The 15,729-nt window shown below is 43.4% G+C and overlaps 1 protein-coding gene across 5 annotated transcripts in view; it reads right to left on the bottom strand.

Annotated features, from left to right (window-relative positions):
* Gpatch2 (G-patch domain containing 2) overlaps window positions 1–15,729 on the bottom strand; it is a 138,439-nt gene that overhangs the window by 6,397 nt on the left and 116,313 nt on the right. For all 5 annotated transcript variants that reach the window (XM_013122292.3, XM_005082444.4, XM_040739242.1 and 2 more), the window contains one exon: window positions 3,540–3,628. In XM_013122292.3, the coding sequence (XP_012977746.1) occupies window positions 3,540–3,628 (89 nt within the window). The remainder of the gene's footprint in view (window positions 1–3,539; window positions 3,629–15,729) is intronic.

A 15,729-nucleotide genomic window follows, 5' to 3' on the forward strand; every position in this document is an offset into this window, starting at 1 on the left:
AAATGGGTGCTTAACTATATCTCTATCTTATTTTGTTTTTGTTTTATTTTATTCTGAGGTACTGGGGATGGAGCCCAGGGCTTGGTAGTGTTTGCACACACTCACCCACTGAATGTGTTATCCAGTCTTGCACTTATGTTTTAAACAATGAAAATAATTTAAATTGAAGTGGAAATACAATGTAAGACCAGTTTCTTTTCTTAAATGATGAAACCCTAAATGAAAGGTATAGTCTTTGACTGTGGTTGGAGGAGTGTTCTTTGTAATAGAGGGTTAGGTTATAGCAAAACAAACAGACCAGGCAGCAATAAGTGCAAACAGCACTAAACTTAGTGCGGCAAAGTGAACGATACCTAATTGCAGTCGGCACCGTTTCTCAACAAAAGTATTTAATATTTTTACCGCTAAATACTTAGTAAGCTAGGACTTCTACCAAGAACGAAGACCAAGCTACCACTGCTGGCTGCCTGTAAGAAGGGTGACAATATTCTTCCTCTGTGGCGCACTGCTTTCCCTCACCTTTGCAGACGGCATTTTGCAGATTATAAAATGCACTCTGCTGGCACGCCTCTTGCTTCAGCACTCCTCAATTTCACAACAGTAAATCTACATCCTTTGCTGGAGACACACACTGGCTTTGGCATGTGACTTTGAAGGAGGCAGAGAACAAGCCATACATTTAAAAAGTCAATATCTAACCATATCAATATTCATTTTACACTGTCAATACTGAATACAAAGGTGAAAGAGCAGTAAATAAGCTAAAGCACTGAAATAAATTTGGTGTTCCTGTCACAATTAATAAATGTGCGACCAATACCACTGCTGGCTGGTGCAGCTTCTAAAGAGACTGAACTCTGCTCAGCACAACTGCTAAGAGGATGGGGATTTTCTCCACCTCAGCCTCATCACAATCAGATCTGGTTTGGAGTGTCTTACAGACATTACCATTTATCATGAATATATTGTACAACTGTTCATGCTGAGAGTCATCAACTTACACATATCCAATGTGGGATGGCAAATGAAAAGTTCCTAATTACTCATTTCCAGCAAGCTTTTGCTAAGTCCTTTCTATATCTGCTATTTGTTTTCATAATAAATTACAGAGAAATCAGAGAATTGCAAGCAGTATCCACCTGTCTATCTCTTGATTCTTCCCATTTCATATTAGGAGTTTTTTTTTTAAATTTTCCTCATTTAGAGTCAACGTTAACTAAAAGTAACATGAGAGTGAACGCCAGGGAAGTGTGTCTTATGGAAGCCCTGAAAGCATCTGTGAACACAGCAAGAACATACACATGTGCATGTGTGTTTGTGTGTGCGCGTGCGCATGTGTGTGTGTATTTGCTCACAGGCCAGGAGGCATTTGGTGTCCCACTCTGCCACTCTCTACCTTATTCCCAGGAACCTGTAGTGAGGCTTGTGCTAAGCAAGCCCTCGGGACTGATCCTCCGGTCTCTCTCTGTTCCCTGCAGCACTGGAGTTACTGGCACTCTTGGATGGCTCTAGCTTTTTGGGTGGCTACGGGGTATCTGAACGCCCTGGTAGAGGCACAGCAAGTGCTCTTACCTACCGAGTCATTTTTCTGGCCTCAAGAATACTTTTTCAAGTAGAATTTTATATGTCAGTAGAGTCTGGGAAATTTACAGATGCTACAGGCACTGAATCCTTTGACAAACTCATTTCCAGAACTTGAAAACACCAATGTTCATGGCCAAGGCGCTGTCCATTGTCTAACTTCCTTGGCCGGGTATTCAATGGCTTTTCTGACTGCATCGGGATAAGCGCCTTCACTCAGGTCTGAGTCATTAGTGCTAGAAGGTCTTCTCTTAAATCTAAGGGCTTGCCTCAAACACCTGCATTTCTTCCTCTCTGAAACAAACTGTTGCTGTACACAGGTTTGAAAAATACACTTAAAATGAGTGACACACATTTTCCACAACCAACCAACCAAAAACCAAAACAATAACAACGACAAAAACTCATCACATTCAATGCCTGTGAACTTTTTTCCATAAGCTAAAATCTAGTAGTAAAATGAAAATCTCAAATGTTAAAAGATCTCAGCAGATTTGAAATATGGTATCTGGGATGTGCTGGCACACGATTAACACAGGCTTATGGACAAAGGGCTGGCTGTTTTAGGGTACAGTTAAGGCTTGAATCTAAATTCTTAATAAATGGTTTCGTCTGATGCCCTGAGCTCTGGATTCAAAATCTGCTGTAGGAAGAACCATGTGACCGCTTCTTCAAGCACCTGCTGTCCCTGCTTCACATAGGTGCTCAGTGTCAGGGCCTGCTTCAGTCTTCTGCTCTGCTACTGTGGCTACATGGGACCATTAGTTATATTCCTAGGACACGCACTTCTGTGGCTTCTGCCATTGAGGGCAGAGTTCACTGGGCACAGGGATGGTGAGGAATCCTGTCCCAGCCTTAGGAGAGACTGGAAGAGCTTATCACATCTATTTGACCTAAAATGTGACTGAAATTCCTTATGGATAGATTTTATATATCACAAGTATTTCATGAATACTCTACATTTCTCTGCAGTAATAGCTGATGCATCTTCTATAAATTTCAGACACATAATTGGGTTCAAATCAGTATATGCAATTCATTTTATGTTAGTGTATGTTAACTGTATAAAATAATAGATTTTTCTATGATCTCTTTATTTTTGCATATGATGTATTTTGATGGGATCTGCTCTCCCAATACTCCTCCTTCCCACCCCTTGGTCCTTTCTTCTTCTGGGACATAATACTTTTGATAACTAGATGGTATTTGTGGCAGACAGTCTATTTAGCTTTGTCTGTGATCTTTGCCAGGGATACCCCAGACGCCATCTCTTGGTGTAAAAAAATGACACACATTTTCATAACACCCCACAAGTTCACTTACTTTGTATGCAGTGTTCTAACTAGAGCATGGCTGCTGAGCCCACACCTGTCAACTGTACCAACACCATGCACCATATTCACGTCTGCAAGGGCGGGAAGGCTATTTCAGAAAGGAAGAGAAGGGTAGGAAGTAACAGGGGGGACAGCAGCAAAAGGAGGGCTTCGTATATCCTCAGAATATGCACACTCTCAGGATGCTTAGGGCATTGCCACGGAAAAGGCAGACGTTAGCAGCTAGTCAGGGACTATCCTATACACACCACTCAGGTCTAGCAATCAAATGGTGTTAGGTAGTGAGCTCTTCGCCATTTCTCCTGCTTATTCCCTGTTTCCCCTGCAAGTCTGAAAATTACTTCAGGTCAGCCAAAGACACAGCATTGGAGGTTTTTGTACCTGTGCTGTGTCCCACCCATTTGGGTGTGTGCACAACATGTGTCTCATTGATTAGCTACTTCCAAGGTCCACACAATGAATGGACCATACATACATTCTAAGGTAAGGCAAATGATCTATCTGCATTACCGCTTCTTGCAACCACGCCTTTCTTGCAGGGAGAGTGATTACCCATCGCCCATGTTTTATTCCCGGTGATTTATTGGTCTGCATTTGTGTTCCACTCCACCCGTTTTGTGTTACCTGCTGCCGTGGGTCCAGGCAAAGGCGCGGCTTTTCTTCTCCTTTTGATGTCTCCTGTGCACAAGGATCCTAAATGCATGCTTGTTTGCCTACAAGTAATTATCAGAAGAAATAAAAACTATTAACAAAGGAGGGGGAAAATGACACATAAACACACAGCTTGTATAATCTGAGCCTAAATCAAAACATTCTCACCAAAGACGGAGCTGCATAGTAAAACCACCAATCTTGTTTATATCGAAACATAATTACGTTTGTTGACAAGCGTTCAGCAGCTAAATGCACCATCATAAATTGTTACTGGGATGAATAATATAAAAGGAATGCTTTTTAATTTTCAAAACTGGCAATCTTTCTGGCTCAACATAAAATCAAGCACTGTTGCTCCTGACAGGAAAATAGCGAAGATTAATTATCTAAAGAGATCACAGTATTGTTGCTAGGTTATCAATTGGTTGCTAATGCTTTACTGTCAGGACAACATTTATTACAGGAAAAGTATGATCAATTTCTTTTCGGATATTATGCAGCAGTGAATTCTTTTAAAACATTTTAAATAGATGGAAGGAAATGGTGATGCTGTCCTTATAAGTCATACAATTAGAATTGTTTAATTATTTACTAGTCAGGAGAGAATAATTTGAATGCATGAATGCCTGTCTGCTACTCCCAATAGTCTAACTTGATCCCAGGCTACAAATGTGTAAAGACAAGACATACAAGAGCTCAGGGTGAGCCTTGTTATTTCTGGATCCAGTTACTTTAGTCTTTTAGAACAAAAAAGTTTAAAAAAAATAATGGCTCAACTAGAAGTCAAAAGGGCTAATGCAAAGAAAGGAAGGATTTAAAAGTCTTCAGACTTTGTAAGCCAAAGACGGTTTCTGCACTCTTTTCCAGGAACTGAAGACCACAGAGCAGAAATAAATAAATTTATTTATTAAATCACACAGAAGTTTCTAGTATGGCATGAAGTATTAAACAATCCAAATTGAAAATAGCCAAGTACACCAGAAATGAATAGAAAAAAGTGATATAATTAAAACAGTGGTACATACTTATACTATATATACATATGTTTAGGTTTAAATATAAAGGAAAATCATTGCTGAGCAAACTGTGTACATTTGAACAAACTGTTTCACACATAGGTGCAGCCATGATGTGTGAGGTAAGTAATGCAGTTGGCAGAAACAGACAAATAGCATGAAATCTGCTACGTAGCTGAGTAAGAAAAAGGCATCCACTAGTTTTCCTTTTGTACTGAGTCCACAGGGTTTCTTTGTTATAGAATAAATCTCTATTAAGAAAAAACTAGTTCAGTTAGTTAATTTTGCTTTGCTCTCAAGTGGTCATTGTCATACAAAAATATAACGCATTTATTAGATTGGAGAGGGAAACCTTGCCTTATGATCTCAAGAAAATAGTCATGAAAACATTTATTTTTTAAAATCATATAAAAATGTAATCATTGCAAGGAAACCACGGACACACATTATTTCTGTACAGAATTAGTTCAGCACATGTTTAGTAGTGGCGCCATGAACTGAGCACATGCTTTTTACAGGTGGCGAAAAGCAGATCCGGGAAGAAGTAATGAGGACACGAAGGCCAAGGGGCTTTAGTTCTTACTAAATTAGCAGTGGTAATGATGGTGGTGGGACAGCGTTACTAAATACCAGCAGATTATGTCATCTAGTCTGTGCTAACTATCTAAGATTTGAATGAAACACACACACACACCCTTCACGGGATTTTCTCTAATGGAAAAGCTGTACTTCTGGAGTCTACTCTGAATTCTAATTCTACCAGGACAATGCTACAACTCTCAAGTGTACAGACAGAAGCAACAAGAAACAGTTCCTGTCTACAGAACGGTGAAGTAAAGGTCTTGAAGGCCGAGCGGCTGACTGTGGGAAAGCCCGTTTCAAGTTCACTTGCAAAGCAGAGGTCTTCCTTTATCACCCATGCGATTGTGATGGTTTGGCTTTTCCTCTGAAACTGCATTAACAGCCACTTTATCCCTGTTAATGAAGTCAATAAACTCCATTTTATAGTCTCATAACAGTCACGAAGTTTACTTTTTTGCTTGTGTGTTCATGGGTACACATGCACAAACATGCACATGTGTATTGGCCAGAAGTCTACCTCAGGTGAAGTTCCTCAGGAACGTGGCCACCTTCTCTCGTTGCTGGCCTGGAGCTCACTGACTGAGCGAGACTGGCTGGTCAGGGCCTGGGGAAGCTGCCTGTCTCAGCTTCTGTAGCACTAGGATCTCAGGCACAAGCCACCATGTCCTGCTGTTATGTCTGGGTGATGAAACTCCAGGTCCTTCCTTATGCTCACACATTAAACTACGTTACCAACTGAGCTCTTCCCTAGGCCCACTTGCACACACTTTAGTCCACGCACTTCACTTTCCCAAAGCCTAGGATCAGGGTTACCTTCTCCATAGTGCACACCAGACAACTTAGCTGTGGTACAGGAGTGTCAATAACCAATCAAACAATCATCAATCAATCAATCAATCAGTCAGCTAGCTATTCTGAAAGCAAGAATATATGGAAATGTGTCTGGTGTTACTATCACTCTCTACTTTATTCTTTGAGACAGTGCCTCTCAGAGCCTGGTGTTTACTTGTGAGTTCTGGGAGTCTGCCTTCCTCTCCTGTCCAGTGACAGAGGTTATGGACCTGGGGTATCATGCCTGACTTCTTATGTGAGTGTCTGGAATATTAACTCAGTTCCTCAGCCATGTACAGCGAACACTTTACCCATCTACCCTGACTTATACCCAACACTGTTCTTGCAATAGGTGTTCATAGTCCATGCATTTAAAAGCAAGAAAAGTACTCCCAAGTCCATTTTATCTTTAAAACTTCATTTCTCACACTTCAAAATTTATTAGCAAGGCCCACTTACAGGATTGTGGGAGAGTCTTCAAGAACACCTCTTCCAAAACTCTTGTGAATCTTTACAGAGCAAACAGTATCATCTTCATCCAGCTCTCCTGCCCACCCAGGACAGGCACACAAAGGGAAAATGACCATGCATGGAGACTACAGGCTGAGGCAATGGACTCGTGACCTAAGATCTGAGCCAGAAGGAAAAAGCCCGTGGACCCCGGAAAGTTCATCAGAACCTGAGTGCCCGGCATGTGGGGAGATCAGAGCACAGGTTGCCTCCTCACACCTAATTTAAGACATGGGGAGTGGGGCAGCTACAAACAGCTAGGTCTGCTAACACAGCAGCTAGGATTTTAACATCAGTGAATGTCACAAAGGCAGCCGTGTCTTCAGACTACTTCCTTGGCCACCTGCCTTTGCAAAGTACTGCATGGAGTGCTCGGCTGTCTGGGAGTGGGGGTCGGTGTGGGGCATTAGGGTGTCTTAGGGACAGCACAATATCCCATGGACACATCTGAAGTTTTCATAATTATGGTAAGATCCTTTTGTAAGGCCCTGTAGAAAAGTTGGCCATGAACAGGCTAGTGTACCTCTGTTAGCTACAGAAGCTGCCCATGAGGAGAAGAGAAGAGAAGAGAGGGAGGAGATGAAGGGTGGCTCACAGTTCTGCTCAGCCCTCCCAGTCAGTACTTGGGGTCTAGGCATGAGTCTATGCTGCAGTCTAGTCCTGTCATCTACGTGAAAAGGACAAAGACAGAACTCTGCTTGGATTGGTTTCTCTATTGAGAGCGACTGGAAATGAGGATTCCCATGATGTGTCTTTATTAAACACAAGAAAGCTAGAACCCAGAAGCCTTTTAGTTTTGTCTTGTTGTTTAAGTAGACTGTGCCTGGCTAATCCCCATTGTTTACTGCAAGCAAGCCTTTCAGATGGTGTGACAGTAGGAAACGGGACATCTTATCATCTGGAGGAAAGAAAGAGTAATCAAACAAAACGACGACAAAGCCAACGTAGAAGCACCTTGCCGGAGAGCGTGGCTTTGACAGGGGCTGACAGCACCGAGGCAGGCCACGTCAAACACAATAACAGTAAAGGCAGCACAAGGGGAGCTTGTCTCTTCACGGCAAGCATTTAGAGTCTTTTCAGAGCATCAGGCCTTGCGAAAGCTGCCCCCTGGATACAATGTGTTCCCAAGCAGCCTGGGACAAGCTGCAGAGAGAGACAAGCAGATGTGACCATGGCCCTGGCATTTGGCAAGAACGCTCACTGTCAGCTGGGACAATATCCGCCTGGACAGGGCATCAGCTGCACAGAAGTGAGGCGGGTCTGTGGTGTCACTGGAGGACAGCCTGGGTGGCAGAGGGATGGACAGCACTGGGAAATGCAGCCCTGTGTGACCCTCCCTCTCTACACTCAAACATCCACCCATCCCCCGCTTACCCAGTGTCAATATGTCTCCACAAATTAAACTGAACAGACAGGGGTGGGCGCAAGCTCTGCTCTTTCTGGACCCCAATGCACACCAAATATGAGGAACTTTCAAACACTCTGTTTTAATAGGGTGAGGACTTAAATCCTTGTTTTTCAGTGTTTTATTTTAAAGTCCCTTTGTCTGTCCATACCCCTCTGCTCCCTACACGGTGTGTGTGTGTGTGTGTGTGTGTGTGTGCGCGCGCGCGTGCGTGCATAAGTCAGAGTTTATGTCTTAATTGCTCTCCACTAAGCTAGGGTCTCTCAACGATGCCAGTGCGGTGAGCCTGGCTGGGAAGCATGCCTGTAAAGATGTCCTGTCTCCACCTCCTCAGAGCTACGATTATAGACCTTGTTTGCGTGGGAGCTGAGGAATCCAGTTTTTGTCCTCATGATGGTGCACAAGCTCGCCATCCACTGAGCTCTCTCTCCAGCCCCTTCTTGTGTCTCATCTCCCAGGACACGTGTAGCAAGTCTCCATTTGGAATTGTTAGTTTACCACAGAGCAGTTCTTGGTTTCGTTGCCTTCATCCTCTCATACTTTGGTCACCTGGCTTTACAGCCTGTCTCAATCCCATGCCAAGGCTCCTTGAATGTGCTAGGTTTGAGGTGAGTGCCCTGAAGTAGGTAACTGGTTGCAGTGACAGGGCTCACGCAGTACTTGGCTTTATCTTATCTTTCCACATCTTAGTTCCTTCAGAAACAGGCCACTGCCTGGACCTCCCCAGGTGTTCACACCTTGGGTCTTCCAGGAATCCTGCAGGAGCTTTCCCAGGGATAACTAACTCAGCAACCCATGTCTGTTAGTCTTACTTTCCTTGTTGAACGCTCTCCCTGCCAGTCTACCGTCTCTCCCAGCTGCTACCCACAGATGTGTCCTATTAGACACTCTGCTGCCCTAGGGACAGAGTCTTAACCCTGTCCCCCTCTCTTACCAACTGGTTTTCCCTGCTCTGTATCTGAGGGCTGCTGTAGGCGCCGGTTTACTCTGTTCACCATTGCCAGGTGAGCACCTCTGAGAACAAGTGTGAGATTCCATGCCTGTGCCCTCCTAGGGCAGATCCTACCCGATTCTCCTCTACCAGGGAGAAGACTCCTGGCTAACAGGAGTGGGAGGCTGAAATGGGCCATCTACATCACACTTAGCTATGTATCGTGGCTCACATGTGTAATTCAGTATCCAAGAGGCTGAGGCAGGAGCACTGCCATGAGTTAACAGCTATCTACATGGTGAATTCCAGGCCAGCCTGGGCTACAGTGAGATGGTTTCAGGAAACATTTCAAGACAATTTCTATGTAATATTTAAAATCTCCTCTCTCTGTCTCTGTCTCTCTCCCTCACACACACATGGTACCTTTTATAGCACAATATGATGAACAATAAAATGTAAAATATAAGTGTGAACAACGTGCCCTCCAAGAACCCACACATACAACAACCCATCAGTGACTGCTTTACCCTTGAGTGCCTCCCCGCTTTCCTTCTCGTCACCAGATCTGTCACCAGTTGCCCGGGTGATAACTGAGTCACACACACGAGGACACCCACAAGTGCCCGGGTGACAACTGAGTCACACACATGAGGACACCCGCAAGTGCCCGGGTGACAACCGAGTCACACGCATGAGGACATTCACAAGTGCCCGGGTGACAACCGAGTCACACACATGAGGACACCCGCAAGTGCCAGGGTGACAACCGAGTCACACACATGAGGACATTCACAAGTGCCCGGGTGACAACTGAGTCACACACATGAGGACACCCGCAAGTGCCCGGGTGACAACTGAGTCACACACATGAGGACACCCGCAAGTGCCCGGGTGACAGCCGAGTCACACACATGAGGACACCCGCAAGTGCCCGGGTGACAACCGAGTCACACACATGAGGACACCCGCAAGTGCCCGGGTGGATGGTCCTGAGAGCAGTGCAAGCTCACATTAGTGACCGTTTCTGTCCTGGCATCTCACGGGGATTTTTCTTCTCATTATTACTGGGTGTTTTTGCAGTAAGTCCGTAAGGAGGTATACATCATAGATACATGAGAAAACTGGTACTGACATATGCAGGTTGTTTGGGAGTGAATTTGTGCTGACGGCTGGCAAGCTTACAGCAGGGGGAGGCCTGGAGTCGGTTCAGTCACTGCTCGCTGACTAGTATGGACTTTCAAGGTTTGGGGGGAAGATTTTAGATGCATACACAGTGACAGCTATTGCTCCTACTACACTACCATGCCAACTTTGCAGGTAAGAAGCCCAGGGCACAGGAAAGGTAGACACAATTTATCTAGGCTCACACAGTCAAGGGAAGATGAAGCCATATAGTCCACCTGGAGGCACTCTCGGTGAGCTGTCCCTAAACACGCCACACAAGTAAGTGATGCAATAAGCCACCGCACATGCACACAGCTGTATCAAGGTGCTATAGTAAGGAGAGAATGAAGGTCATTTAAAATAACAATTGTTTCTTGAGTACCGGATGCTGTCCCTCCCCATCCATGCCAGTGTGGCACACCTGCCATTGCTCTTACTATACACTGTGGCCTCCAGCTGTTTCCAGATGAGAAGGATCTGTCAGTTAACTATGTGGAAAACAACTCCAGGATGATTGTCTAATTCTCAGGAAGTAACAAGCTACTGTGGTGTGTTACAAACACAAGGAACCAAGATGCTGGAAGGTTGTGCCCTCAACATTGCAGTCAGCGATGAAACAGGCATTTAAAAAAAGTATTTTTCTCCAACTATTATTTAAATTCACTCAAACACATTCAACAATGAACAGATCTTCAACATTTATCCCTAGATGCTAACCAAACTATAAAGCGAGGCAGCCCCATTCTCCAACGCCTCTTCTGGCATTTCCTTGCACGACGGGGTGGGACCCACTGGCTTCAGACTGAGCTCAGCTTTGGTTTTATGCCCTGTCCAGTAACTGTGCCCACTCACAGGAGCCGCAGTAATGTCCCTGTCTGAAGTTATTTGCTGAGTAAGATGGCAGAAAAGCAAGGACAACATGGTAGCCACTTCTATCTCTATAGTGACATACCTTCTGAGTGACAGGACAGAATGTCTGAAACTCGTTAATATGTAACTGGGAATTTACTTTGGGGGTATGTTTGTACCACCCATGATAATGAACTTAGCTGAATCTTTAAGTTGCTTACTAGTGAAAGTCTAAGAGAATCAACGGACTTGCCACCTCTCTGCAGAAACAATTGCTCGTCTCTCTGAAAACACTGCCTTCTTCCTTAGGCTGCAGTCACCACAGCATGGATGAGCGTACTGCATAGACTGTATGCCATGAAGGCAGGGGAGCCCCCACATCAGATTGACGGAAGAATATTTCCCTCACCAAGTGTATCTGTGTTAATATTATATGCTTATAAAATGGTTACTGAGTGAAATTTAACCAGGCATGCCCAGAGCTTACAAGAGTTTTGTCTTTTAAACTGTTATCAGTTCTAATTCCACTAATATGTGTGTACTTACTTGTTGAGTGTCGTAGGCTATGAGGTATGATGCCTGTGTAGTCACTTATTCTACAGTGTTGTCATTCTGCACAATGCATCTCAGTGGAGGCTTTGTAGAAGGAATGCTTTCAGTCCCTCCATGTCTACAAAAAGTCTTATCCAGGCGGCTTTGGGTAAGCCAATATGGTCAGGAGGCAGAGTATGGTAGCATTCCTAATTCAATGCAACCCAAATATATGGAAAGCTAGAGCATGCCAGTTCATACTCGGGACTACTTTTGACATTGAAATATTTAAACCAAATTTCCTTTATAACTTTTCCAATTCAGGCCTATTACTCACTGCGTTAAAAGATTTATTTTCAAAGCTCATGAAGAAAAACACCATGCTACAAGAACCATTTTCAAATATAAACCATTGTTTCTTTTCCCCTTCATATACTTTTGGCAGACATACAGTTATTTTTTTAAATCTAAGAAATTAAATGCAAGATGACCAGCTATTCAATGAATTGTGATCTCAAATGTTAGCATGTTTTTTTTTTTAACACAAATAATGCAATTTTATTAGTGTTTAAGATGTCAAAGCAGAAGGCTAACAAGCAGGTCACCTACCACCCCCCCATATATCAAGGTGGGGGCTGCACTAAGGGTCTCATACATTGCAAGCACGTGTCTACATAGAGACACATCTCCGGCTCAAGATAACTTCACATGAATTAGAAATAGGATTTGGGAAACAACACTGATACATTATCTACCATCAAGTTACGAAAATTATTCACCCCCCCTTTTTTTGCCTTTTCTTCATAAGTAAGGGGGAGATCTGCTGCAAAGGGTAAATTTTAAAACAAGGAGAATTAAATACACCACTGCACGCGATCTTTCAGCTTTTATGAGAGGTTGGGTATGGTGGCATATGCCTGTACCCCCAGCATTCAGGAGGCTGAGGACACTGGACTCAGTCTGGGTTATACAGGAAGACCCTGTCTCAGTTCTGCATTCACTCCTCCAGTCCTCCCTACCCACCCACCATTCTGAGAAGCAGTCAGTCCAGTGGTTAGGAGTGCAGGTCCTAAAAGACAGGCTTAATTCTTGCTTCTTTGTCACCTTGGACAATATTCAGGAAAATGCAGAGGAAAATAAAAAGCAAGTGTCATAAAGCTCGTGTGAGGATGAAGTCAGTGTGCCTCTCGGGACGCACTCAGTAAGTGTGATGAGACACTGCATGAGACAAAGAGAAGTGCTATATGCTCTGCCATACATTTAGTTACAGAAAATGCAAGGAACTTAAGGAAACATAGGAGAGCCAGGACAGAGCTGCTGACTGCCTTTATGTAAAGATACATTAAAACTGAGTGTTTGGAGGCTGGAGAGACGGCTCAGTGGTACATGCTGCTCCTGCAGAGGGCCCATGTTTGGTTCCCTGCACCCACATCAGTCAGTTCACAACCACTTGTCACTGCAGCCCCAGTGAATGCAGCACCTCTGGTTTCCATAGGTGCCTGCACTCACACACACAGCTCCCCAGCCCTCACCCCCACAGTGGAGAGCTGGCAGCACGGGGCAGAACGGACCAGGATCTAATGTGAGTGTAGTTACCAGAGAGAGAACAAGATGCCTTCAGATTTCCACAAATCTGCCAGACAGACAGAGAGTAAGAACAGTGGAGGCACTGGAAAGGCAGGGATGGACATTTGTCCACTTGTCTGAACAAGAGATGGAGGACAAAGCCAAATGAGAATACATTTAAACCAAACCAAATCAAAATGGAGTGAGTGAGTGTGTGTGTGTGTGTGTGTGTGTGTCTGTGTGTGAATTCAGGGAGAAATGGGAGTTGGATTTTTTAAAAAAATACTTATAAATATTTGATTGTGGAACCTTAAAATATTTTATGCTACTACAAGACAAAATAGTAATTAAAATAAAGATGTACTGAAAAATGAAACTAATGGGACTATAGACTCAAATATTTACAAGTGGAAAATACTTTTACTTACTTTCAACATAGAAAAACGTATATTCCCAGTAAAATATTTTCTACGTGCAAAATAAACAGGAAAAGGGGAAAAACTATTTTAATGTTGGTACTGTCATCTAAAATAAAAATTCCCATGCCCTTGAGATAGAATACCTTTAATGTCGTTCAAAAACAGTCAAGTTAAAACAGACGAAGGAAAGCCCTGGATGATGTTCTGAATCTGAGCTAGAACTGTCATTAGGGACCACACTTTCTACTAGGAACACAGGCAAGAGAGATCCTAATTGGTTTCCTCCAGAAACAAAACGGCGCCCTGACAATCTAAACTGTTTCCACTTGAGAAAAAGAAGCTAGCATCAAACCAACACTCTGGAGTCAACAGAAACACTTGCCCCAGGTGGGACACCTGCAGCACACCTGATTAGGATAACCCGATGAACAGAAACACACCATCTGTGTCTAAACCAACACACTCAGTCCTGCAAACTGAAGCTAAAGGCCAGACGAGCATTCCTGAAGGTTTCTCTGCACCGTCTTCACCACACAGTATTCAAGTGATGCGAGAGGAGAAATTCTTCACAGAGGCAACCCTACATGGAAGAATCCCAAGTGAGAGAACTACTTTATCTCCATGCTGTCGTTCTTCATCAACCACCACGGCCAACACAGCACACAAAGTGCTGAAGGAATGACAACGTATACATGTCCCTTTCTGAACAGAGTGACTCAATCTAAATGCCAGTTACAAGAGCACAGGGGCGAGAGGCCCCGCTCACTGAACGACACAGAGAAAGTCCTGTCAGAGGTGGGCTGGTCAAGGACAGCCAACTTGTCTCCTTTTGTCTTGTGCACTCAGATTTTATTTCCCAAGTTCAGGCCAAAAGGAAGGAAACAAGAATCCCTGAGCTCTCTCCAAAACCTTCTAGGTTTTAGGTACAATTTGACATCTTCAACAACAGCAACAACAACAAATTTTTTTTCAAAGGAAACAGAAAACAGGATACGTATGGAAGGAGAATTAATAATTATAAGGAATTAAAGAATAAAACATCAAGGGAATGGTGAACGGGATCTAATTCATGCATGTTAATTACTGTTACTGTTGAAGTAAATGTGATGTTAAAGTGACTTTCTGTCAAATAATCTGATCAGCAAACACACTAAGGAACTGAACACCAAGCAAGTACAAATGGCCACCACATGAAAACATGTTGAGCATCTCTATCCATCAGAAAACATGTAAATCAAAACTTCACAGAAATTCCAGCCTACTTCAGTCAGAACGGCTCTGAGGAAGAAAACAATGGCAACCAATGCAGGTAATGATGGCTGAGAGGAGAACCTTAATACATTGTTGGTGGAATTTATAAGTTAGTATAACCACTATGGCAATCATTATGGAGGTTCCTCAAAAAAACTAAAAGCAGATGAACCCAGCTATACCACTTCTGGGTACAAACACAAAGGAATCCCAGCCAGCACATCAAGGGATGCATGCGCTCCTAAGCTATACCACTTCTGGGTACAAACACGAAGGAATCCCAGCCGGCACATCAAGGGATGCATGCCCTCCTAAGCTTACTGCAGCATCATCTACAAGAGTCAAATGATGGCATCAGCCTCTGTACCTACCAATGGGGGAGTGAATACAGACAACATGGTACACAGACACAATGGGGTTTTAATAAAGAACAAAATGACACCAACACAGAAAAATGGAACTAGGAAGAACCCCCCATGCATAAATATTTAAAGGGATAGATAGCACACACTTGTCTCATTGGTGGACTCTGTATTTTAAAAAGTCACAAAAGTAGGAGCAAGTTCATTTGGGATGAGTGCGGCAACCAGGAGGAGGGGGTCTGGAGTGGTAAGAGGAAGGCGAGGAGAGTGCACACACAGCTCACAACACACATGTAAAGAAACATTCCAAGAAAACTGGTGGTTTTACAAAATGAATATATGGTAATAAAAGAGAGCTTGCTACTTTAGAGAAGTGGACTGACATATTCAAGTTTAAATAATGACAGACAGGGTTTGCAGTTGGTGAGACTATAAAGAGCTGAACATGTAAATCCACACTAGTTAACGAATGACTTTTATTGTTAAGATAAATGTGTTGCTGTGTTAGGGATCTCCTTGCCAGCATCCTTATTTGCATTAGTTGCCAAAGTTTTATTGTCACAGTCATTCTGACTATAGTAAGCTGGAATTTCACTGAAGTTTTGGTTTACATTTTTTCTGATGAATAGAGATGTTGAACATGTTTTCACATGGTGGCCACTTTTACTTCCTTGGTGAATTTTCTGTTTGATTTATTGGCTTATGCACACACTGATGCTTCTCTAAGACAGCTGCTGATAGAT

This window comes from Mesocricetus auratus, unplaced genomic scaffold (genome assembly GCF_017639785.1).
Source record: "Mesocricetus auratus isolate SY011 unplaced genomic scaffold, BCM_Maur_2.0 Super-Scaffold_100676, whole genome shotgun sequence".
Lineage (NCBI taxonomy): Eukaryota > Metazoa > Chordata > Mammalia > Rodentia > Cricetidae > Mesocricetus > Mesocricetus auratus.